Source organism: Dama dama, chromosome 11, assembly GCF_033118175.1.
Source record: "Dama dama isolate Ldn47 chromosome 11, ASM3311817v1, whole genome shotgun sequence".
Taxonomy (NCBI): domain Eukaryota; kingdom Metazoa; phylum Chordata; class Mammalia; order Artiodactyla; family Cervidae; genus Dama; species Dama dama.
Genome location: NC_083691.1, coordinates 102074789 through 102100696, shown reverse-complemented (window position 1 = coordinate 102100696; position 25908 = coordinate 102074789). Strand labels below are relative to the sequence as shown.

Below are 25908 nucleotides of genomic sequence, written 5' to 3'. Positions count from 1 at the left end.
CCTGCATCTCCTACATTGGCAGGCGGATTCTTTACTGCTAAGCCACCTAGGAAGCCCCTTTACCAATATACTCAAATGATTAAATAAATGGGAGAAGAGACAAACCCCCATGCAGAAGAATTCCAAGTGATTTTTATACTGATGCTCCGCTCCTAAAGAGGAGCATTAATCCTTACTCCTGCACATGACTTCCTTCCAAAGAGATCGAAATGGAAAGGGGAATCAAAGAAAAACTTTCAAATGAGAAACTGACAAACACTAGCTCAGGCGGAGGGTCAAGGTCAAGGTCAATGCTATAAGCCATGCTGACAGAGTGTACCTCTGATGTGCTGTGATAAAAAGGGCACTTCCCTCTGGGGTCCTCCCTCACCAAAACATAGAGCCCAAATCTAATCATGAGGAAAAGGAGGTAAACATCAGACAGGTCCAGACTGTGGGACACACCACAGAAAAAGACCTGACCAGTACTCTTCAAAACCATCCACGTCATTAAAAACAAGGGAAGTTTGCGACATTGTCTCAACCAAGAGAAGCCGAAGGAGACACAGCTAAATCCTAGCCCAGTAAAAGGACGCTAGGTGAAGACTAAGAAAATCTGAATAAACTACGGACTTTAGTTGATAATAATGTCTCAGGAATTTTCAGGGGTGACAGAATAATCTGCTACATGCTAGTTTCAGGCTTACTTACTGAAACGACATTTCAGTGAGATAAAAAGGCATGCTTGGGGTCTTCCCTGGTGGTCCAGTGGCTAAGACTCTGAGCTCCCAGTGCAGGGGGCCCAGGCTTGATCCCTGGTCAGGGAACTAGAGCCATGTGCCACTAAGACTCAGCACAGCCAAATACATAACAATATAGTATATAATATAATATTATCATATAATAATAATAGAACTAAGGTGCACAATGAACGTAACGCACTTGAATCATCCCCAAACCATCCCCCCTACCCACTGCCTCTGGTCCATGGAAAAACTGTCTTCCATGAAACTGATCCCTGGTGCCAAAAAGGTTGGGGACCGCTGCTCTGTGCCACCACCTGGGGCCCCTGTAGCCCACCACCTTTTCACAGGCAGACTTGTGACCTTTGGCTTTTCCTGCTGGAGTATCACCTGTTTAACCTTCCAGGTCGTCAATTCCCAAATGAGATGCCTGTTTCACCAGGCAATGTGAACTGGCAAAACTTGGCTTATGTTTAGAAAAATCAGCTTTGGCTCAATCTTAAGACCCAGGGAGCTGCTAGGCAACTTACATTTTGTACATATTTGAGCAGACTTCTGCAGGCTAAAACCAATCATTTGACTTCAATCACCCTTGTCCAAACTCTTGGGAAACCCTTGAAAACAAACTATGAATCCCTCTGACAAGTGGTGGTGAGGGCAAGCCTGGCCCTGCAAGGAGACAAGAGGATGGAACTACTTTCTTGAGATCCACCATCTCCTACAGATCCCAGAGTAAGATGAGTTAGGCCCATGGCTTTTTGGTCCTGCAAGGTTGATCGATGTCGAGAGTGAAACCACTCCTCATGCAACAGGATTTTAGGTTAAGGGGGAAGACATTTTGCCTCTTTGTGCTTCTCTTCAGAGGACACACAAAGTCAGGAAAACAATCAGCAGCTAATTCCCTGGCACAAGGCACCCACTCTGACTCAGAACTACCCACAAGAAGCCAAGCCATCAAGGGCAGTAGTTTATCCCGCGGGTTGAGGTGGTGAATGCCCACAGGCCAAACAGAGGCTAGCAAAGAGAAATGGAGGCTGATTCCAACCCAGATTAACTTACTCTAGAATTGAATGGGTGAAAACTTAAGGCCAAATATAGGCTTCCTGGCTTAATGTATTCAGTGATACATTTTTTTTGGCTTAAGGGCGTTAGCTTCCCACTTGGAGACTCATTTATAAACCTGCGATGACTGCAGCAACCAAGATGGACTAAGAAAGAGAGCTACCCCATCACTTCTCCGTTCTCCTCCCTCAATACTAGACTAGAATAGATCTTGAAGTTTTAGAGCCCAACCCTTGTGGTTTTCCAGGGAGAAAAGTACCCACCCACCACGTCTCCACCCTCCGATCCAATCTCGCAAACATCCCCAACAGCAGCACTTCCACATCTCCTGTTGCCAGGTCCTCTTCTCGTGGGCACCCCCAGACTCCAGGACATCCCACCCAAGTTCACTATGATGGTTTGCGCCCCTCTTGCTTGGTACTCTGCTGGTTTAAAAAAAGACAGCTCCTGACACAAGGTCTGAAAGATACTCTAGGGAACTTTCAGCCACGGATGCTCCCTCAAGGGAAGGACAATCAGAACTGCTGAGGAGGCAGTTCCTAAGAGCACAGTCAGGGTGTTTCTTTGAGTTCTGGGTTAAACAATCCTGTCCTTTTATTTTTTTCCCCTGGTGTTCATCTTTCTACCCAGAGAAGAGAGAAATACAATAATATGCTGCATAAATGAAGGGCTTACACTTATGAACTTGGAACTCACTTTCTGCCCTGAATTCATTCACTCAACATTTGCTGCATAGCTGCTATGTGCCAGGTATTTTCCCAGGCACCTGGGAGCTATCCATGAATAAAGCAAAGATACCTGCCTTTATAAAGTTCACATTCTCAAGGACAAAAGAGGGTGAGAAATGATAGCCTTAATAAATGTTACCAAAAGGAGTTTGTGGGTCCAGCTGCTTGCCCCTCAAAAGCCAATAAACAGGCCAGATTGGTGGAAAGGAAAGTTTGCTTTATTTCAGGTGCTGGCAACTGGGTGGGGGCGGGTGGCAGACATCTGTCCAAAGGCCAGCTTTCAACCCCGACACGCAGCGGGTGAGAGCTTTTAAAGACAGATCGCGGCGGGTGGTCTACATGCGGCAACAGCACAGTCATTTCTAAGTTATCTTCAAAGTGGTCATCAGTCATCTGACCAGCATCATCTTGGTTGTTTTAGGTACAGTTAATCTTTAGTTCTAGGGTTCATTTGTTCCCATTTTTTTTTTTTTTGTGGCCAATTGTCGGAATTGTGACAGCTCATGTCCTGGGTACAGTCTGCTCATCATGTAGTTAACTTCCCCAGCTAGGTATCTATAAGACAGCTCACAGGATGTGGCTCGGAATCTTATCCGTGGCCCTTGAGAAAGAGCTAAAGGTCCTTGACTATGCTTAATGACTACATTATTATTATCTAGTCTCCTTTGATTGTTTTCCTTTGTTTCCACATTTCTCACTTCTCTGGTTAAACTTATTCTTTGAATAAAGTTGTCCAGATTCAAAAGGCAGGCAGCAGACATTGCAGGGGGCAGGCAGGGGGAGGCAGAGACCTGCCCCGTTTGATAGGCTGCATGCTGTATTAGAAGGCGATTAATGCTCGGGAAAAACAGAAGAGGGTCAGGGGGTCGGGGTGTGTGTGGAAAAGTGGCAGTGATTTTAAACATGCGGGTCAGAGGTGGTTCCTTGAGAAACGTTCTCTGAGGAAAGACTTGGGGTGAGGGAATGGGCCAAGTTTATTCTGGAGGGTGAGGAAAGGTTTGAAGTCAGGGAATATATTTGTCAGGCCTTCGTCCTCCAAGAGAGATGGGAAACCTGGGGCTTTGAGCAGAAGACTGATATGACCTAGTCTATGTTTTATGAGGCTCGTTCCAGCTGCCACGCAAAGGCTAGACCTTAGGCAAGCAGGTCCCTTACTTGTTCCAAATTTCTTCCTGATCTGTAAAATGGTAATTAGGAAATACCTAACTGTATCGTTGACTGCTATGAGGTTCTTTACTGAAAGCACTGTGAGAATTACAAATTGACACACAAGTTCTAGTTATATTGTTACTGTTGTCATTACAACGAATATTAAGAACTACAGGGACGTCCCTGGTGGCCAGTGATTAAGACTCCATGCTTCCACCGCAAGGAGCGCGAGTTCAACCCCTGGTCCAGGAACTAAGACTCTTGCATGTCTTGCTGTATGGCCCCAAACTAGTAATAATAATAAAAAAGAAAAGCACTATAGCCAATTAACTAAAAGCAAAACTAGCTTAGCTGTTTTCTGAATGTGGATTTTAACATAAAACAAGTATCTTTTAAAAGTAAAAACCAGGATGTTCCTGGTGGCTCAGTGGTAAAGAATCCACCTGCCAATGCAGGAGACATGGGTTTGCTCCCTGATCTGGGACGATCCCACGTGCTGGGGAACAGCTAAGCCGGTGCACCCCAGTGACTCAGCCTGTGCTCTAGGGCCTCTGTTCCGCAACAAGAGAAGCCACCGCAATGGGAGGCCCGGGTCCTGCAACGGAGAGTAGCCCCCACTTGCCCCAACTAAGAAAAGCCTGAGTGGCAATGAAGACCCAGCACAGCCAAAAATAAAGAAGTAAATAAAAACATTTTTTCAAAAAAGTAAAAACCAGAAAGATCAGCCTACGTTCCTGATCCTGGTAGGAAGGTAGCTCAGAATGGACAGTGAGTTTTAGTAACTGTTTCATATAAAAATTTGTTTCAGGTAACGTCTGAGTCATTCCTGTAGGTTGCTTCTGCACCAAAGTCCTTACATACATTATTTCACTGAATCTTCACAAAGGTTCTGTGAGGTAGACACTGTTATTATCCCTATTTTATATAAAGAAGGCAAGTAACTTGCCTAGGGACACATAATGGTGAACTGACACTAGTTAGTGGGATCTCAACCACTTAACCTATAACATATCTTGTCGCTAAACACCATGGAGCAAAAGCTTTCTGTAGCTCTGCTCTTTATTTTGGGACTCGATTTTGCTGATGACAAAGTACTTCCTTGGGGGGAAAAAGTGACTTTGTTTTGAAATAGTTTTCGATTCGCAAGAAATTACAGAGCTAGTACAGAGCTCCTAGCACCCTTCACCCAGGTTCCCCTGGTGGTAACACCTTACCTAATCACAGTAACAAGATCAAGTGACTTTGGAGCACTGTACATATGCTCAGTTGTTCAGTTGTGTCCAGCTCTTTCTACCCCTCTGGACTGTAGCCCACCAGGCTCCTCTGTCTATGGGATTTTCCAGGCAACAATACTGGAGTGGATTGCCATTTCCTCCTCCAGGTGACCTTCCCAACCAGGGATTGAACCTGCATCTCTTGTGTCTCCTGCAACTGAACCACCCAGGAAGCCCAATACTACAAACTAAAATATAGGCAGGCCTTATTCAGATTTCACTAGCTTTTGGTTTTGCTTTTTTTGGGGGAGGGGGGACTTTTATGAAAATTCTATGAAACTTTATTACAGGTACAAATATGTATACAAATCAACCGTTTCATCACCAAAAAGAAGCTCCCAGGGCCTTCCCTGGGGGTCCAGTGGTTAAGACTCTGAGCGTCGACTGCAGGGGGTGCAGGTTTGACCCCTGGTTGGGGAACTAAGATCCCACATGCCCTAGTGGTAGAGCCAAGACAAAAAAAAGCTCCCCCATGCCACCCCGTTTACAAACATCCTTCCGTCAACCTGATCCCTGGCAGGAGCTGAAGTGTACATCATTACTATAACCCTTTCATTTTGAGAATGTTACCTAAATGGAATTACACAGCATGTAACCTTTGAGACAGGTTCTGTTGACTCAGAATCATGCCCTTTAGACAAAGTACTTCTTTGCTCACATTTCTTAAAGACAGCGCCTACATCACAGAAGAAAAAACAACTGGTATCATGAGGGAAAAGTGTATGATCTTCCTGTTCCTAAATGTGCCTGCTCCAGGCAGGCTCTGAGTGGGTACACAGCCCCGCAAAGCCATCTCAAGTCAAAACAGCCTCAGCCTAGTTCCCTAAATACCATCTACTTACTGGGAGGGGCTCAGGTATCACACTAAATTGTTTTCTAAGTTAAGAATAGAAGTAAATAAGAATAAGTGTGAATGTAGTTCTTTCACAGTGCTGCAAAATTTTAACAGTTTAAAACATTTTTTATTCTGAAATGTTAGCTATATATTTACAGAAACAGATAGGGAGTTCCACGTATCCTTCACTCTACCTCCCCAATGTCTCAAACAACTACAGTGTCAAAACCAGAAAACTGACACTGGTACCTTCCACGGAGCTTATTCAGATTTTTCCAGTTACATGTGGACTCATTTGTGTGTATGTGTGTGTGTGTTGCTTTGTGTAAGTTTATCACATGTGTAGCTTCATGTAACCATATCCCACTAAGGTTTATGTTAAAAAGCACACTATCAGCCTAAAGAATGCTCAATTTCTATTTTACTTCTATCTTCTTAACTAAAGAGAACAAAAATCTTCAAATTAAAGAAAGTAAAATGAAGACTGTAAAGAATCTAAAGCCCAAAATAGGTATCAGTTGTGATGGTATATCTGACCATTTAGAAATAAATAAGGTCACCAAGTTGAAACAACTTATATCAATAAATACAGCCTTGGGTATTAAATTTTGCAGATCCTTCTACTTGTTAAGAAAACTGAAGAGGAAAAGTTCTAGATGAACAGAGATGGGGACTTCCCTGGTGGTCCAGTGATTGGGACTCTTTACTTCCAATGCAGGGGATATGAGTTCAATCCTTGGTCAGGGAACTAGATCCCACATGCTGAGCAGTGGCCAAAATGTAAAAGAAAATAAATTCTAGATGAACAGAGATGGACAGATTTTGTCTTTGTTTTCATAAAGAAAATGATACTGATTTTGGCAAGTACAAAATCAGTGAGAGACAGAATCCACAGTAGAACTTCAGAGGTTATCAACTTGGCGCCTCGGACACCTGTCCTAGGAGGACAGGCGTGGAGTTCAGCTCACCAACAGGGAGTCAAGTCTGATTTCAAAATGAATTGCAAACTGATTTCCAGTCTTTCCAGGACAGTTCCTAGTCCAACGTATCAAGGAATATCTTAGAAGACAAGATGGAGAGATAAATGGTGGAAAAAATAAAATTAGGCAGATTTACTGCTGGTTGAAAAGTAGACAAAAGAGCTGATTTCATGAATTCATATCAACTCAGAGGGTACCTGATGGCCACTGTGTTTTGGCCTTGGTTGGATCAGAATCTAGACAGGAAACAGGGAGAGAATTTGCTAATCCAATAAGAGAATCAAGGTTCAAAATGGCCTTAGTAGATTGGGATAATGAGATAAATTTTCATAGGGATAAAGGTCACATGGTAGGCTGAAATTTCAAAATAATTAAGTATACAAAAAGCAGGAGAGTCTTGATTTTGCAGCAATTTATGAGAAAAATGCTTGGGGATTTCAGTTAACCTCAGACTCAACGTGAACAAATACATTAACCTTCACCAAAAAGGTCATGTAAACTGCATGATCAGAAAGAAAGTAGTCAGCATATTTCAAATGGAGAGACAGCCAGGTCCTACTATGCAGCCAGGGCGCTCTGTCCAGTGCTGAGAACCAGCAGGACCGGCGTGGGGCCGGGGGAGAACGGAGACCTGTGTATGCTTGGCTGAGCCCCTCTGCTGCCACCCGAAACTACCACAACACTGTTAATTGGCTAACTCCAACATAAAATAAAAAGTGTTTTTTTTTTTTTTTAAAAGCAAGGTTAAAAAAAAAAAATATTCAAAACACAAGAGATTACAATCTCCACTTAACTTCACACACATCTTTTCAAAATAACACCAACGCTACCAAGCTCTTTCAACAAAGAGAGGAGTTGGGAACACTTTCCAACTATGTTTTATGAGGTCAATGCTACCCAGATGCCAAAACTGACATCACAAAAACAAAGTTATAAACCAGTTTCCTTCATGAACGCTGTTGTGTGATAACGACTTGCACTAGCTTTTGTCCCTGGTAATTTACTGAGGAACAAGAGTGGCTTTGTTATGCTAATGAGGCAACTCAAGGCGGATCCACAGATGACTTCAAGATGGGTACTGGTCACCAGAATGACTAAATCTTGTGACGGGAGGGTTGGGGCTCTGATCCACCTGATACTAGCTCAAGTTCCTGACCTCTAGGAACAAGAGGGAGGTCTGGAGACAGTATTCCGTCATGGTTAACGCTTTGATCAGTTATGCCACATAATGAAGCCCCCATAAAAAAATTCTGAACACCAAAGCTCAGTAGTTTCTTGTTCTATGAACACACTGATGCACCAGGTGACACTCTTCAAGGCAGAAAAGCTCTGCATCTGAGACCCTCCCAGACTTCATCCTGTGTGTGTCCTTGGGGAAATAAACTATAACGTAAGTAGAGCACTCTTCTGAGTTCTGTGAGTTATTCTAAAAAATCACTGAACCCAAAGGGGTCATGATGGCTGTTGTTTAGTCACTAAGTCTGAAGGGACACCAGACTGTGACCCTCTGGACTGTAGCCCACCAGGCTCCTCTGTCCATGGGATTCTCCAGGCCAGAATACTGGAGTGGGTTGCCATTTCTTCCTCCAGGGGATCTTCCCAGTCCAGGGATGAAACCCACATCTCCTGCATTGGAGGTGGATTCTTTACCACCAAGCCATTTGGGAGAAACCCAAGGGGGCCATAGGAAGCTCCGAATTGACAGCCAGTAAGTAAGGAGTACAGGTGGCTTGGGGACTCCCTTGAGACTCGTGGATGGCGGCTGCAGTGAGGGCAGGCTTGTGGCAGATGCTGTCCTGACCACGGGTCCTCACTAACTCACAGTGATTGGGAGCAGAAGCGGCTCGCAGTACAAGCAGTCGGTGTTACCCCGGAAAAAGATTAAATGCAAAAATATTTAACTTAGTATCTATCAGCCAATGGAATCTATCACAATACATCAAGACCAAGCAGAGTTTAGCCCAGGAATGCAACACTCGTTTAAAATTCGAAAATCCAATCAATGTAATCTGCCACATGAAGAGAATAAAGGCGAAAAACGATATGACCTCAATAGATGCAGAGGCCCAACACAAAAGAATACATACCTTATGATTTCATTTATGTAAATTTCAATAACAGGCAAAATTTATATACGAAACTAGACATCAGAACAAGGTCACCTGCGGGAGGTGCAGGCTGACCCAAAGGGATAAGGGGGTACTTCCTGGGGTGATAGCAATGTTCTACATACTGACTGAAGTGGTGGTTACATGACTGTCTACATTTATCATGACTCAGTGAGTGTGTGCTTAAGTTCTATGCATTTGATTATATGTCAATTTAACCTACATATTTCATTGTATGCCCCATAAATCTTCTTTACAGGACTTCAAAACAACCATCCAGAGAAGGTGGAATCTATTTTTTTAAAGTTGATTTTGAACAAATAAGTCATTTGATGATCAATTCCTCAGAGAAACTCAAAGAAAACTCAGATGAAGGCAGAGACAATCATAACATTCCTCGTGGAGTCAGGAGTAAGAAAAGTGATTCAGAGACAATACCTCCAGCTGGCAGTCACTTGCTGGCCCATTCTCACCATAAACATTCAGTGAGTACTACCATGAGTCAGGCTGTGTCTTGGGAGAGACAAAGCCCTTGTCCTTACTAAGCATACATTCTCTAAGAAGACAGACAAGGAGACGAAACAACTAAACAGGGTAATGACAGACTGTGACCAGTGCAACGCAGGAAGTCCACAAGAATACGTGCCATGCCTGAGAGTCAATAAAGGAGTGAGGAGGACCCAAAAGAATGACCAGGAAAGACCTCTGTGCAGAAGTGTTACCTGACACGTGTCACGGGATGAAGGGCAAATGGAATAACATTGTAGGCAGACAGAAGAAATGATGCAAAGGTCCTGAGGCAGGGAGAAGGGGGATGCTTCTGAGAAAACAAAAGACAATCACTGTGACTGGTGCTTAATTAGCAGGGCGGAAAGAGTGGGTGGGGGTGGGATTGGAAAGTAGAGTGGGGACCAGAGCACTCAGATCCTATGAGGAGGAACAGAAAGGCCTCTTGAGAGAAAGTCAAAGATAACGGGCAGCCACTGAAGAGCTCCAGCAGGCAGGGGACATGACCTACCATGGAGGACAAGAGTGGGGATAAGGCTGGACACAAACAGACCAGTTAGGGTGCTACTGCAGAGATGCTGGCAAGAGCTGGGGGTGACCAGGAGCAGGGCCCTGCAGCAGAGAGGCAGGAAAGAGATGTGAGATGCATCGTGGGAGCACGACTGGCAACCTCCTGATGTGGTCAATCTAAACAGTGAGAAGCAGGAAGGATGGGCAGATGGTGACACGCTTTACTAGGATGGGGAGCTCTGTGGCAGAGGACGGGGGAAATTAAGAGTTTCATTTTAACACACTTGCATATCCAGTAAGTGGACATGCCAGGAAAGGAGCATGAAGCTTAGGAGGGTAGTCTGAGCCAGAGATACAAAGTCCAAAGTCATCATCACAAGGACGGTCGTGAAGCCAGGATCCAGAGGAGATCTCCCAGGCGGGAGCGCCTCAGAGGGAACAGAATTTGGTCCAGCACTGAGCCCTGTGGCACCCAGCATGTTCAGAACTCCTGTCGTGGGCAGAGGAAGAGCACTGAGGCAGGAAGCCAGGAAGACAGGTTTCAGAAGGCCGCCTTTGGCATGCAGCGTCCTCACAGAATACTGCCTGAGTACACGCAGACTGGGAGGGTTAGGGGGTGGTAACCTTACCAGACATTGCTGGGAGACGCAAGAAGAGGAACCAAAGAGGAGCCCATGGGATTTTGCAGCACAGAACCATCCATGGCGCTGACCCTCGGAACACTGTGGGAGCAGGGCTGGGACTGAAGCCAGGTCACGCCCACTTAGACGGAAAGCAGATGACTGCTGACCTTCACGGCAGTCACAGCCCCACAGTGACTCAATCCTCCCACGACTGCCCCCATGACCAAGGCATTTTCCTCACCGCCACCTCACTGAGGTCTTCACATCAGTGGTTCCTGAAAGGCAAGACCTGCCAGGCCAGCTGGACCACAGCTGCCACGGGAGACGTGAGAAGGGCTTCCCGGCCGCCCTGGCTTGAAGATTCTGGCCACTTGTACTGTGACCTCTGACCCCCAAGACTCCCACCTGCCTCCCCATCCATCTGGTCGCCACCCTGGGCTGCCCCACCTGCGTTTTTATCCTCCTCGAGTGCCCGCCGCTGTACACTGTGGCACGCCCCCAACTTCTGCTCCCTCCCACTGTCCGAAAGCAAACAACAGACAAACGCCACAGCTGAGACTCACCAGGAACAGTCAGAACAGAGGGGGAGCTTTCTGGAAGTTCATTAACGCGGCTGCTGTTTTGAACCCAGTAAATGTTGACGGGCTCGGGGGGACCCACGGCCTGACAGGTGAGGTTGAAGGCTGTGTCTCTGGTGACATTCATGCTCTCGGGCTGCCTCGTGAAGTGAGGAAGTCCTGCAGAGGAAGTGGTAAGTGGGAGAAGGTTTAGATTCTCAGGCCAAGACGCAGCGCCCAGGTGAATGGAAACCGCACCAGACTCGCAATAGTTCTGTCTGCCCACCAGCCTGCAATGCAGGAGACGTGGGTTTGCTCCCTGGGTCGGGAAGATCCCTGGAGAAGGACATGGCAGCCCACTCTAGTGCTCTTGCCTGGGAAATCCCATGGACAGAGGTGCCTGGTAGGCTACAGTCCATGGGGTCGCAAGGAGTCAGACACGACTGAGCGACTAAACTTTTACTTTCTGTCCACCACTCAGGTCTGAAACGGTCAGCTTTCACCTCGATGAAGTTGAGTAAGAAACCACACAGAAGCTAATTCCTACCAGTCTAGCTCTAGCTGGCTTTCTAGGACACTTTCCCAAAGGAGCAACGGTGACTCAGAGCTGGTTTTTCCAGAAGGGAAGCCTGGCAGTTGTGAAATTAGGTGTTGCTTAAGCTCCTGGGAAAGGCTAGCAGGATTCCTTACCAATAAACACGGAGTGAAAACAAAGCCACGTGACAGGTCTGCCCCTCCCCCCCCCCCTTTTTAATACTTGATTGATGGCTTCCCAGGTGGTGCAGGAGTAAAGAGTCAGCCTGCCAACCCAGGAGGCGCAGGGGATGCGGGTTCGATCTCTGGGTTGGGAAGATCTCTGGGAGGAGGAAATGGCAACCCACTCCAGTATTCTTGCCTGGAGAATCCCATGAACAGAGGAGCCTGGTGAGCTACAGTCCACGGGGTTGCAAAGAGTTGGACACGATGGAGCAACTGAGCATGCATACTTGATTTATAATGCTGCATTAGTTTCAGGTGTATGGTGAAGTGATTCAATTATACATATGCAAAAATACATACTCTTTCAGATTCTTTTCCATTATAGGTTATTACAAGATATTGAAGAGTTCCCTGTGCTATGCTTGTTTATTTTATACATAGTGCTGTGTATCTATTCACTGGAATCTTCTACTCCTTCCTCTTTGGTAACCACAAGTTTGTCTTCTTTTTCTGTGAGTCTGGTTCTGCTTTATAAATAAGTTCATTTGTATCCTTTTTTTTTCATTTCCATGTATAAGCAATACCATATATTTGTCTTTCTCTCTCTGACTTCACTTAGTATGATAATCTCTGGGTCCATCTATGTTTCTGCAAATGGCATTATTTCATTTTTTACAGCTGAGTAATATTCCACTATGGGCTTGCTGGTGGCTCAGCAGTCAAGAATCTGTCTGCCAATGCCAGAGATGCAGGTCGGGAAGATACCCTGGAGAAGGAAATGACAACCCACCCTAGTATTCTTGCCTGGGAAATCCCATGGACAGAGGAGCCTGGAGGGCTACAGTCCATGGGGTCCCAAAGAGTCAGACACAACTTAGCGACTGAGCACACACAATATTCCGTTATACGGCACATCTTCTTTATTCAACTGTTGATGGACATTTATATTGCTTCCATGTCTTGGCAATTGTAAAGAGTGCTGCTGTGATACACTGGGGTGCGTGTATCATTTCAAATTAAAGTTTGCATCTTTTCTGGATGTTTGTCCGGGAGTAGGATTGGTGAATCACATGGGAACTGTAATTTTAGTTTTTTGAGGAACCTCTGAGGAACCTCCATACAGTTTTCCATAGTGGTTACCAATTGATATTCCCACCAAAAGCATAGGAGGCTTCCTTTTTCTCCACACCCTCTCCAGCATTTATCATTTGTAGACTGTTTGATCATGGTCATTCTGACTGGTGTGGCCTGTCCATTTTTGAGGACAACCTGTTGTGTGTGAGACTTTCATGTTGGTGATAATAAATTTTAAAATCTGTACACCTGTGTAAAACTGAACAGTTTTTCCAAGCCTAAACTCATGAAAACAGTGTAGACAGAGTTACACATTTACAACCTCAAGATCTCCCACTTTGATTCCAGAACTGGGGTCACGGTGAAAGGACGTTAAGAACAGCTCGGAGACAGCCAGTTGGTACTTATTTGGGGCATGTGCCAAAATTTTAACAGATCAAGTGAACGGACCTCCAACATTTAAATCGTGTTCTTTGGGGACTGGGAGATCCAGTCCCAGCAGGAATAACATGGGAGTGGTAAAATGGGATTCTTTTTTCCAAGCTTCAGTGTTTTACCAAGCTTCATTTGAACCTAACTCATTCCTACCCTGGGCATTTTTTTTTTCCGGGATTTTATAAGTAAAATGTCTTCTGAACAGTTTTCCCAGATTAGCAGCAAATGTAGGAACCCTCCCCTCCAGTGGATACTGACAGAATCCTGTGGCATGGCCGTCCAGTTTGGGACATGCATGCGTGCCTGCCAAGTCACTTCAGTCGTGTCTGACTCTGTGTGACCCCATGGGCTGCTCTCTCCAGGCAGTTCTCCAGGCAAGAACACTGAAGTGGGCTGCTATGTCCTTCTCCAGGGGATCTTCCCGACCCAGGGACTGAACCCACGTCTCTCAGGCCTCCTGCACTGGCAGGTGGGTTCTTTACCTCTAGCACCACCTGGGAAGCTGCCCAGGGAAGTCTGAGATGGGCCCAGAGCAAAGCTCCAAAAGAGACCCCGGTGAGGGACCTCCCTCTCTCGGGCCTCCTGCAGCATCAGTGTGTATCAAGTTCAGGTTTAGAAAAGAATGGACCGTACAGTAGCCTTTCAGTGGGAGACAAGTCTCCTTGAACTTCGCTGAAAAGCGAATCACCTTCTCTAAAGCCTGTGATGACAAGGGTGAGGAGAAAGCTACAAAGCCATTCTCCTGATGACCCTGTAGATGGGGCTCCTTGGCGAGCAGGGATGCAGAGACCCTGGAGGACAAGTCCCAGGGACAGTGGGGAGTGGCCACCTGGGTTGATGATGAAGATGCTTCTTCCTCGAAGCCCCTCTTGGCAGGCCCTGCCATTGCCGAACCAGACAGGCAAGGCCCAAGATGCAGGACCTGCCTGGCTCACCTGTGCGTCAGCTCATGTCCCCACGAGAGTTCAGGTTCCTCGAGGGTGGAGGCTGCCTTCCTCCTTGCCTGATGCCCCAGTTCTCCCCTACCAAGCCCATGTCACGGCATGGCATCAGAACTGCACTGAGTCACGTGCCTGAGAAACCCTAAGGATTGAAAAAGGAATCCCAGGCAGAGTTGAAACTAGCTTATTCTCCCTGGTTTCACTGTCTGCATAAGCAAGATAGGAAAGCAGGGGTCCCCAGCCTCCAGGATCTAATGCCTAATGATCTGAGGTGTTGCTGATGCAATAGAAACAATGGGTACAATAAATGTCATGCACTTGAATCGTCTCGAAACCATAACCACCCCCCTCCCCCAGCCCCGCCGTCCACCCCTCTGTCTGGGGAAAAATTATTTTCCGTGAAACTGATCCCCAGTGCCAAAAAGGGTGGGGACCACTGCAGTCAGTTTCAGTTCAGTTCAGTTCAGTCGCTCAGTCGTGTCCGACTCTTTGCGGCCCCATGAATCGCAGCACGACAGGCCTCCCTGTCCATCACCAACTCCTGGAGTTTACTCAAACTCATGCCCATCAGTCGGTGATGCCATCCAGCCATCTCATCCTCTGTCATCCTTTTCTCCTCCTGCCCCCAATCCCTCCCAGCATCAGGGTCTTTTCCAATGAGTCAACTCTTCACATCAGGTGGCCAAAGTATTGGAGTGTCAGCCTCAGCATCAGTCCTTCCAATGAACACCCAGGACTGATCTCCTTTAGGATGGACTGGCTGGATCTCCTTGCAGTCCAAGGGACTCTCAAGAGTCTTCTCCAACACCACAGTTCAAAAGCATCAATTTTTCAGTGCTCAGCTTTCTTCATAGTCCAACTCTCACATCCATACATGACCACTGGTAAAACCATAGCCTTGACCAGATGGACCTTTGTTGGCAAAGTAATGTCTCTGCTTTTTAATATGCTATCTCAGTTGGTCCTAACTTTCCTTCCAAGGAGTAAGCGTCTTTTAATTTCATGGCTGCAGTCACCATCCGCAGTGATTTTGGAGCCCAAAAAAATAAAGTCTGACACTGTTTCCACTGTCTCCCCATCTATGTCCCATGAAGTGATGGGACCAGATGCCATGATCTTAGTTTTCTGAATGTTGAGCTTTAAGCCAACTTTTTCACTCTCTTCTTTCACTTTCATCAAGAGGCTTTTTAGTTCCTCTTCACTTCCTGCCATAAGGGTGGTATCATCTGCATATCTGAGGTTATTGATATTTCTCCCAGCAATCTTGATTCCAGCTTGTGCTTCATCCAGTCCAGCATTTCTCATGATGTACTCTGCATATAAGTTAAATAAGCAGGGTGACAATATACAGGCTTGACATACTCCTTTTCCTATTTGGAACCAGTCTGTTGTTCCATGTCCAGTTCTAACTGTTGCTTCCTGACCTGCATACAGGTTTCTCAAGAGGCAGGTCAGGTGGTCTAGTATTCCCATCTCTTTCAGCATTTTCCACAGTTTGTTGTGATCCACACAGTCAAAGGCTTTGGCGTAGTCACCACTGCAGTAAAGGACACTAAATAATAAATAACTGGCACTTGACCAGGTGAGTGGCATCTGGTGCCAGCACTGAGAACAGTTTAATAAATTGCATTCTGCTTCCTAAAACAGACTTCAGGTTTTATTTTTGTTGTTGTTTTGATTTTGGCTGTGCTGGGTCTTAGTTGCCCCAGAGCATGTGGGACCTTAGTCCCCTGACCAGGCATCAAACCCACATCCCCTGAATTGGAAGGTGGATTCTTTACCACTGGACCACCAGGGAAGTCCCAAGACTTTAGTTTTTTAAATTGTAAATAACCTTAAGGCAAGGAGGTCCATAATCCCTTTTTGTCTCAGGCTTAGTGCCTAACAGAGCTAAATCTTTAAGAATTAAGTTCATTTCATAATAACCTATAATCTAAGAAAGAAGATGGCCTTTAAAATCTCAGTGCTTAAGGATCTGGAAGTTTTGCACACAGAGCATGCATACAAATGGGATAAATTAGGAATTTGAGAGTAACATAAACACACTACTATATATAAAATAGCTAAACATCAAAGACCTCCTATATAGCACAGGGAACTATACTCAATGTTTTATAACAGCTTATATGGGAAAAGAATCTGAAAAAGAATATATAATATACATACACACACAGTTTCCTTGGTGGCTCAGCAGTAAAGCTGCCAATACAGAGACATGGGTTCAATCCCAGGGTTGGGAAGATCTTTTGGAAAAGGAAATGGCAACCCATTCCAGTATTCTTGCCTGGAAAATCCCATGGACAGAGAAGCCTGATGGGCTACAGTCCATGAGGTCACAAAAGAGTCAGATGCAACTTAGCGATTAAATATCAAACATACATACATATATATATACATATATGTATGTCTCTATCTATCTCTATCTGAGTCACTTTGCTATACACCTGAAACTTATACAATACGGTATATCAACTTCTATTAAAAATTTTTTTAAAACCCAACAACAAACAAATGGGCATGCCAAGCTCTGGGGCATTATGCACAAGGCAATTAACACAGGCTCTAAAACAAACCACCAAGCGGCAACTGGACGCCTTGGACTCACCTTGAACCTCGATGTAGATGGGGTCAGACACGATCTCTTTGCTGTTTATTTTCATCTTACAGACATATGACCCATTGTCTGAACGCTGCACACTGGTTATGCTTGAGAGAGAAACACAAAGATATTTCATTGATGACTTTTTGAGTTTCTACTACAGGAATCAACATTCTTCAACTTCTTTGTCTTTCACTGTGGTGATTAACCGTGTATGTCAACATGTCTAGGTTGTGGCACCTCGAGATTTGGTCAATCATTACTCTAGATGCAGATATTTTTCTGTGAAGGTATTTTTCAGATGTGATTCATATTCAAGTCAGTAGACTCAGAGTAAAGTGGATTATCCTCTATTGCTTGAGTGGGTCTCATTTAGTCACTTAAATGTCTTATGAGCATAGACTGAGGTCCTCTGAGGAACAAGGCATTCTGCCTCCAAACTGCCTTTAGAACGCAAGGCTGCAACATCACCTCTCCGCTGGGTCTCCCACTGACACTCCACAGATTTCAGATCGGGCAGCACCTACAGTTACCTGATGCTGGAACAGACTGAGGGCAAAAGGAGAAGAGGGCAGCAGAGGATGAGATGGTTGGATGGCATCACCAACTCAGTGGACATGAGTTTGAGCACACTCCAGGAGACAGTGAAGGACAGAGAAGCCTGGAGTGCTGCAGTCCATGGGGTCGCAAAGAGTCAGGCATGACTGAGTGACTGCACACCAATATTACATTAGAGGCTTCCCTAGTGGCTCGGTGGTAAAGAATGAAGGAGACATGGGTTTGATCCCTGGGTTGAGAAGACCCCCCCGGAGGAGGAAATGTCGACCCACTCCGGTATTCTTGCCTGGGAAATCCCATGGACAGAGCAGCCCCGTGGGCTACAGTCCATGGGGTCACAGAGTCAGACACGACTTCAACAACAATGACAACAACAGTGACATCAATCTTTAAAATAATTTTTTTTTTGCTCTCTCTCTTTTCACACGTGTGTATCCTATTGGTTCTGTTTCTGCTAACAGCCCTGCCTGACGCCCGTGTGCTCACTTGTCTGGATTTCTGTGGTAGGCTCTACACCAGGGTTCTCCATATCAGAATACAACTCCTCAAGGCATTTTGCAAATTTGTGGGACTGTCCTGGATGGCCACATAACTAGGGGCCAACATGGCTTTCAGGGGTCAGAGGCAACTTTTCCACAACCCAAATGACCTTCAGAGACTGGAACCGAGCCCCATCGTATACGCACAAGGTAATTTGCCTGGTGTTAATATCCATTTCATTGCCCAGGACCATGCAAATGGTAGGCTAGCATCTCCTTGTCCTGTTCTGAGCGTGGCGGTGACTCAGTCATCGTCTGGAAAGAGGATGACTGACAGCAGCTCTGTCTGCAGGAGTGTGTGCGTGGCGCAAGCTGCCATGGACTTTATTACCTCTCCTGGTGTGGTCATGCCCAGGATTTACACCGTCACGTGCACACTGTTTAATTACCAGGCACCTTCCTTTTGTTTTCCTCATATTACAGTGTAAACATGGTACATTATTAAATATTTGACATAAACAGGAGGCCTTGGCTCAAAGAGGTTCAGAGTCCTGCCTGTCAATTTCTCAGCATGTTTACAAACGGGGAGATATAACACAGATGTGATGCCTGCTCTTAGCTGGGGCAGCAGGGGATGAGAGGACACTCTGAAATACCCTCCGATGCTCCCTGAAAGAGGACACCTTTATTAGCCCCCCAGCACTGGTTTCCTCTCTGTGCATCAGACACAACCAAGAAGACTGCGATAGCGCAAAAAGGGAAAAAAAGAAAAACGTGGAGAGGTCCACGTGTCTTCCTAGCGGCTTGCTCCTCGATGCAACTTATTTGGCAAAGTGTTAGTCGCTCAGTCGTGTCTGACTCTTTACAATCCCATGGACTCTAGCCCACCAGGATCCTCTCTTTCCATGGAATTCTCCAGGCAAGAATACTGGAGTGGGTTGCCATTCCCTTCTCCAGGGGAATCTTCCAAACCCAGGGATCGGACCCGAGTCTCCTGCAGGCAGATTCTTTACCATCTGAGCCACCAGGAAGGCCAAGCTTTAGGGAAGGGGCTTTATGTCAGAGTGCCTAGAGGTCACCAGAAGAACATGGAAAGAGACCTCACAGGACAAAGATCTCCAAATAAGGGGCTAGTGGACCCTCCCTGCGAATCTGCTGGGGTGTCACAGTTACCAGAAGGGGATGAAGCAAAGAGGAAGAGGAGCTGGTGTGCTGCTCACTGCGGGTAACAAGCAGGGGCTGCATAGTGCACGCAGCTTCTGGCAGATTCTGTGTGCTGATCAGTCGAGCCTTCTTTGTAGTTCTGAGGGAAACCAAGGTCATGGCTACTGAAAAGAGCATCGTTTCCACTCATTTCACAAGTTCACTTTGAAAGACGCATCATTCTTTTGCAGGAAGACCCAGGGAGGAGCTGAACAGAGTGGACGATGAGATCCAAGAATCAGTGAGCCAGGAACCAGAGGGGAAGTGACAGCCAGAGAGGAAGGCAGGCCACAGCCGCCGTGAGGCTGCACCCAGGCCAGGGTGCTCAGGCCCCGGGGAACCCAAGAAATCAGCAGACGCAGATAACCATGGAGCGGCACACGCAGGCTGCAGAAATCAGACTGCACAGAAAAGTCTAGGAGCGTTTTCAACCAACCAGCAAGGAAAATTCAGACTGGGAGAGAGCAGGAGAACACAAAACTCAATGAATATTTGGTCACTTTCTGTTTTTTTTTTTAAAGAAAGAAATACAAAAAAGAATCAATAAAGCCTTGCCTGAAAACAAACACTTGGTCTTTACTCATTTGCTTTAGGCAGGGTTTAGCAGCATCTGGTGAGAAGGACCATTTGTGTCTGCATTAAATACCAAGTCCAGATTCATCTCACCTATCGCACAGGAACGCTCCCAAATAATTCTACTTTTTGTTTCATAGACATCACATAAAGGCTCCCGGGATGAAGGCAGGGTGTGGCTGGGACTCAAAATGGGGAAGTGGTCCCCCATCTCCTCCTTCTCCCCGGGAGAAACAGCAGGAAAGGCTCCGCTCGCAAAATAGCAATCTAGACATTCCTACGGCTGAGTAAGGAATTCCAGAAAGAACACAGAGAGTGGAGGGGGAGGATATGATTCAAGAAAATGCCCAGAACTGGAGATGTGGATCTTTCCAAACCTAACCATTAGGCAGGCAGCACAGCAAGAGAGAAAAGACCCGCCAAGGGGCTTCACTAAGCCCTTTAGACGTGTCACACATCTAAGATAAAGTGGAGACTCCCAAAAGGTTCCAGAGAAAGGAAAAGCAGGTGATTTACTAGTGAATCAGAACAGCATCATGCTTCTCAAGAACAAATCTCAGAGCAAAAAGGAAATAGCTCAGTGACTTCAAGGTGACAGCAGGAAATTGTTCTCCTTTTAAATTCTGTATCTGGTCAAACTGTCTTTTGATCAGAGTAGGAAAAATATGGCATTTTCAGATATTCAAGAGCCCAGAAAGCAAGAAGGGGGCTGGGCTCCACGTAAAGTGAGGGAGTAAACCAGGAAGAGGGGAAGCTGGGCTCTGGGAGACAGGAGCTAGAAATCAGGAGGAATGAGGCTCCCAAGAATAAGAGCAAAGATGACTCAGCCAGACCCCAGGCCTGGAGGGCAATGTGTCTGGGCTGGAGAGAAAGGAACGGCTCCAGGTCTGGCACCTCCAAGGAAAAACTCCAGTCCTGAGAAATGTGTCATTTTGAGAGGAGATGCCTATTTTCCTTTCAAACATGGAGCAGAATGAGCGATCAAAAATAACAAAATCAAGTGAACTAACAGGCAGGCAAGGAAACTATTAAATTCAGGAAGATCAAAAAGCTTGACAAGAAGGCCAATGTAATTACAGTTTGACGACATGATTTGGCTGAAAATAGCATTTCCACAGCCACAGAAATTGTGAACCCTGGGTACTGATTTAACCACAGCCGTGAGTAATACTCTATTAGATTAACATACCATGCTGGGGCCTGGCACGGGCATGCACACACCACACACACACACACACACACACACACACACGACTCTGAATATCTCTGGAAAGTTACCCAATCAGTGGGTCACCTCTGCTCCCCATCGGGAAAGCACTGGGGCTGGAGTGGGACAGACAGACTCCTTTGTCGTGTGCAGGCACTTTTTAATAAAGGTTTAAGAATTCCAACAGATTCCAGTCAAACATCTGAACGGGGGAAGACCAAAGAAACCATAGACTCAGACCCAATGTCTAGACAGGAACCATCTGGAGAGGTGAGGAAGGGGGAGTTGAAAGGGGGCTGGCAGCTGCAAAGGCTCATCCCCAGCAGGATCCCCTCAGCTATAACATAGCCCCAGAACATCCTACAAGGACACACATCTCTCTGGCCCCCATAGCTGTTACAACTAGGCTGACCTGCTCACAGATGGCTTGTGGTAGTGGTGGTAGTTCAGTTGATAAGCCGTGTCTGACTTTTGTGATCCCATGGATTGAGCCCGCCAGGCTCCTCTGTCCATGGGGTTTCCCAGGCAAGAATCCTGGAGTGGGTTGCCATGCCCTCCTCCAGCAGATCTTCCCAGATGAGGATCGAGCCCAGGTCTCCTGAACTGGCAGGCAGATTCTTTACTAACCGAGTCACCTGTATGGGGAGTGCATACACATCTCTCCACCTGTCTGTCTGTGCCTCTGTTCCTTCTCAGAAATGGAGGGTCTAACACCCACCTCTACACCATGTATGGCACCTACGGGAAATCTGGAACTCAATAAATATTTGGTCACTTAAAAAAAAAAAGGAAATACAAAAAGGGATCAATATTAGTTGACTCCTCTTGAATACCTAGACTGGTCAAATTCATCGAGAAAAAATGTGGAACAGAGGTTGCCAAGGGCAGGAGGGGATGGGGAGTGAGGAGTTAGTGTTCATGGGTATGGAGTTTCACTTTGAGATGATGTAAGAATTCTGGAGATGGATGGTGGTGATAGTTGCATAAAAATGTGAATGTACTCAAGGTCACTGACTTGGATATTCAAAAAGTGTTAAAATGGTGTTTTATTTTATGTGTGCATGTGTGCTCAGTAGCTAAGTCATGCCTGACTCTTTGTGACCCCACGGACTGCAGCCCACCAGGTCTGTCCATGGGATTTCCCAGGCAAGAATAAACTGGAGTGGGTTGCCATTTCCTTCTCTAGGGGATCGTCCCAATCCAGGGATCGAATCCACATTAGCAGGTGGATTTTTTTAAACCACTGAACCACCCAGGAAGCCTATGTTATGTGTATGTTACAACAATAAAAAACAAACAAACATTAAAAATGAGAGGAAAAAAAGCTAAAAAAAGAATACAAAGACCCACTGATAAGCATCCTATTTAACCAGCCATCAGCCATCATTCAGATGGTGCTGACAGGATTCCATGGATAAACTGAGTTCAAGAATCTGGTACAAAATCTGACCTGAAAAGAAGTCTGAATTGAATATAAAGCAAGTCTGAAAGTCTCAGCAATCTGTGGCTAAAAATAGCTTTTCCAGCTGATGGCTTGGCTGATCTCCCATGTACGATTCCATCTTTGGGGTCACCAAAAGCAGCAGGAATAAAGAGCAACCAGTGATGGCATCAGGCAGACCCAGCTGGGGCAGGGTGGGGCAAGGATCTTGGCTCTCAGAGCCTGCAGGGGCCCACCAACACAAGTCTCTCAGGCACAAGGAGCACGCAGGAACCCAAACTACCCACTTAACACGTTTACCAGGAAAATGTACTAAGAAAGTAAAATCTGTCCAGCTTGAGTCACTGGGAAGGATGCCAGGATTTAAAGAGCATTGGGAACCCTCAGACTACACAGAAAACGAATATCAAACACTCTCCCTTTGCCATAAATCGCCCAATAACGAAGTCTGCAGGGCCTATCAATATACAAGACCATCAGTTTTTGTTTTTGCTTGAGGGTGGGTCTCCTCAAGTCTTCTGATCTGAAGCCTAGTGCCTTCCTGGAAAATTTTACCTGATGAGTGTTTCAACCTAAGCCAGAGAGCTATTTCCTACCTTATACCAGACTATAGAGGTAACTGTTGCTGTCTAGTCTGCAAGTCGTGTCTGATTCTTTGCAACCCCAAGGACTGTAGCCCACCAGGCTCCTTTGTCCATGGGGATTTCCCAGGCAAGAATACTGGAGTGGGTTGCCATTCCCTTCTCCAGGAAATATTTCTGATTCAGGGATCTAACCTGCATCTCCTACATTGGCAGGCAGATTCTTTACCACTGCACCACCTTGGAAGCCCTTAGGCATAACTGTCCCAGGAATTACACTCTTCTTTAGAGACTTCATTGGGAAGTCTTGGCTACACAGGGTCCCCGGGCTAGACGAACAGATACCCTATGGTTTGAGCTGATATCTGGTGTAGATGGGGTAGGATACTGAGTGGAGTGTCAAGGCGGATGTCCAGCCTGGTGACAAGTCCCACAACGGAGGTCTAGCAACTGCTTTCGAGTGATGCACCATCCAGGATTAGGCATGGGGTGGGGGGCATGGGGCCAGGAGTAAGGAGGGGTGTTGGTGGAGATTTTCTGTATTAACCACCAAGCTGTTGATTATGGATACTCCAACCAGACACTGAGTGTTCCCTACACCTATTAATGCAAGATGACTCTTGACTCTATCAATACTAATAGACATCTGATCCCTGCTTATATGTAGTCATCTATCATTTGCACATTTGCTTAAATAAATGTGGTCCATGCAGGTACTGTTAGTGGCATCTCCAACAAAATTACAAGCTAATGAATTCCTGGTAAAATGGCATACACTGAAAGCTTAGAAATAGTTTTTAACTCTTCACTTTGCTGGGAACCAGAGTGAATTTCCTTGGGGCCCATGAGATGTGAGAAAAGAGGATATGAGGAGAGGTGTGCAAATCAGGCTCCCTAGTTAAGCTTACTCCCAGCTTACTACCTAGTTACCCTGGGCAAGTCATCCTAATTTATAAGGACCTCAGGGTCCTCATCTAAAAGACATCAAATCAGGCTCTCCAACATCCTTCTATCTTGCAAAGAAATTATACAAATATTTATCATCTTGGATCAAGTTACTTCAATTTACTTCACTGAATTACCCACAGCTACCTGAACACTAATAAAGTGAATATCTCAGTGGTGGACTTGATGCTGCTCCAAATATTACTCGGTCCAGCTGAGTGTCCATCCTTTGTAAGAATTCTGATCACTAAATTTGCTCAGTTGGGAGGTCACATAAGATTTGCTTCGCTTCCGAATGACTTTATGAGAGTTCAACCAAATATGTGCAAAAGTATACATTTTTCTCTAAAGTTCTCAAAATTTCACCTAGTCACCTTCCGATCTCTAAAGACCAAAGTTCAAAATAAGACACTGCCTACTCTAGGTGTAAAAATTCTCCAGGTCTTTTGAATATGTCACGGCCCTTCAGAGCACACCCAGAGCTTTCAGTCTGGTGGTCCAATTCCATCTCTTTGGCAAGAAGACCGAGAAAGACACAGAGGCTCATTTATGGTCTCCCGGGAGCCAGTGGCAGGACCCCAACTTGGAACTCCCAGCCAGAGCAGGGCTGCGCTTTCCTTATAAATGACACTCGGTGGGACCAAGACTTTGTTTTTATAAGCCTTTACACCTTATTCCTTATGAAATGGTGATTTTAGTTCTCCCATCAGAAGCTGTGTCTGTATAATGGAAAAAACATCTGTGTTCTGTAGATGATGGAGAAAAAAATACAGTCAAGTCTCCGGCGTGGTCTCAGTCGCTAGCTGAGAGTGGCATCCCGGGAGACGGAGCCAGAGTTTACGTCGACCAATGAGAGACGTGCAAGTTGTTTTCTACGCCTTGATGATGACCAAGATAACTTGGAAAATGCAGAAAAAAAAGGAGGGGCAATCTTATGGACGTGTTGACACAGTGAACTCCAGCTGGAGTCACCAGGTCCGTGGTAACTCAGAGGTGGTTTCCCTGAGAAGGAAACATACAGTGACTCACCCAAAGATGTGACACAGCCTGGAAGTGGCCCAAACATCGGGTCAGAGAAAGTAAAAACAACAGATCACAGAGGCTCCGCTTGGCGTGGCGCAGTCCCAGAGAAAAGGCTCTTGCATCATGGCTGCTGGGCTCTAGACTTCTCCGACCGTGGGACTCTCTGGGCAAAAATATCTGGAGAGGGTTGCCATGCCCTCCTCCAGGGTATCTTCCCAGCCCAGGGATCACACCTGCATCTCTTACATCTCTTGCACTGGCGGGTGAGCTCTTCACCACCAGCGCCTCCAGGTAAGCCTGACCACCGTCCACCTAATTCTACATCTGCATGTGCTAGGAGGTCCTGATGTAAACACAAACGCCCTCCTGGCAAAGAGGAAACAGGAGAGGATGGAGAGGGAGGGAGTTCCCTGGAGGTCCAGTGGTTTAACTCCATGCTTCCACTGCAGAACTGCAGGAAACATGGGTTCGACCCCTGGTTGGGGAACTAACATCCCACATGTCACATGACATAGCCAAAAGAGAGAGAGAGAATGAAAAGGGATTGTGAGAAGAGGAGCAACTGTCTCACTGTCTCCAGGATCTGGCATATAAGGACTCAGTTCTTGGGATGAAGGGTTATTGGGTTACGGCCTGGCCTGGCCGGGCCAATACCAAGTGGAACGTTGAGATGGAGAGCCAAGTGGCTGAAGGTCTGTCTCAGCTTCCCAGACTCAGACTCTCAGCCTCCTTCCCACCCCTGCACGAGGTCGACATCAGCATCAGCATCTGTGGCCACAGGGGCTGCTGGGAGAGGAGGGGGGGAGAAGAGACGGGCAAACGGAAGGGATGCACTGTCTGACAAGCGCCACGCCCACCCAGCGATTCTGCTGTCTCCTCACGCCAGGCAAGGACACGGCTCTCACCCACTGGGAGAGCTCTGGAGTCCAGCAGGACTTGGTGGGACTTGCAGGCCAGCCGGGAAGAACGTCCGATCACCAAGAATTCCACTGGGGCCAAAATCCAATGAAAAGAGATCAACAATACAACCGGCTATTAATCTACACTCTGAATGGACTGGTGGGGCTGCGAACACAGAAAACAAAAGGCTGTTTT

The 25908-nt window shown here is 46.2% G+C and overlaps 1 protein-coding gene across 2 annotated transcripts in view; it reads right to left on the bottom strand.

The window, feature by feature from the left end:
* The window catches only part of MERTK (MER proto-oncogene, tyrosine kinase), a 119778-nt gene that overhangs the window by 57095 nt on the left and 36775 nt on the right, over window positions 1–25908 (bottom strand). For both annotated transcript variants that reach the window (XM_061156056.1, XM_061156055.1), the window contains exons 3-4: window positions 16810–16910; window positions 11062–11235 (exon numbers count right to left, since the gene is read on the bottom strand). In XM_061156056.1, the coding sequence (XP_061012039.1) occupies window positions 11062–11235; window positions 16810–16910 (275 nt within the window). The remainder of the gene's footprint in view (window positions 1–11061; window positions 11236–16809; window positions 16911–25908) is intronic.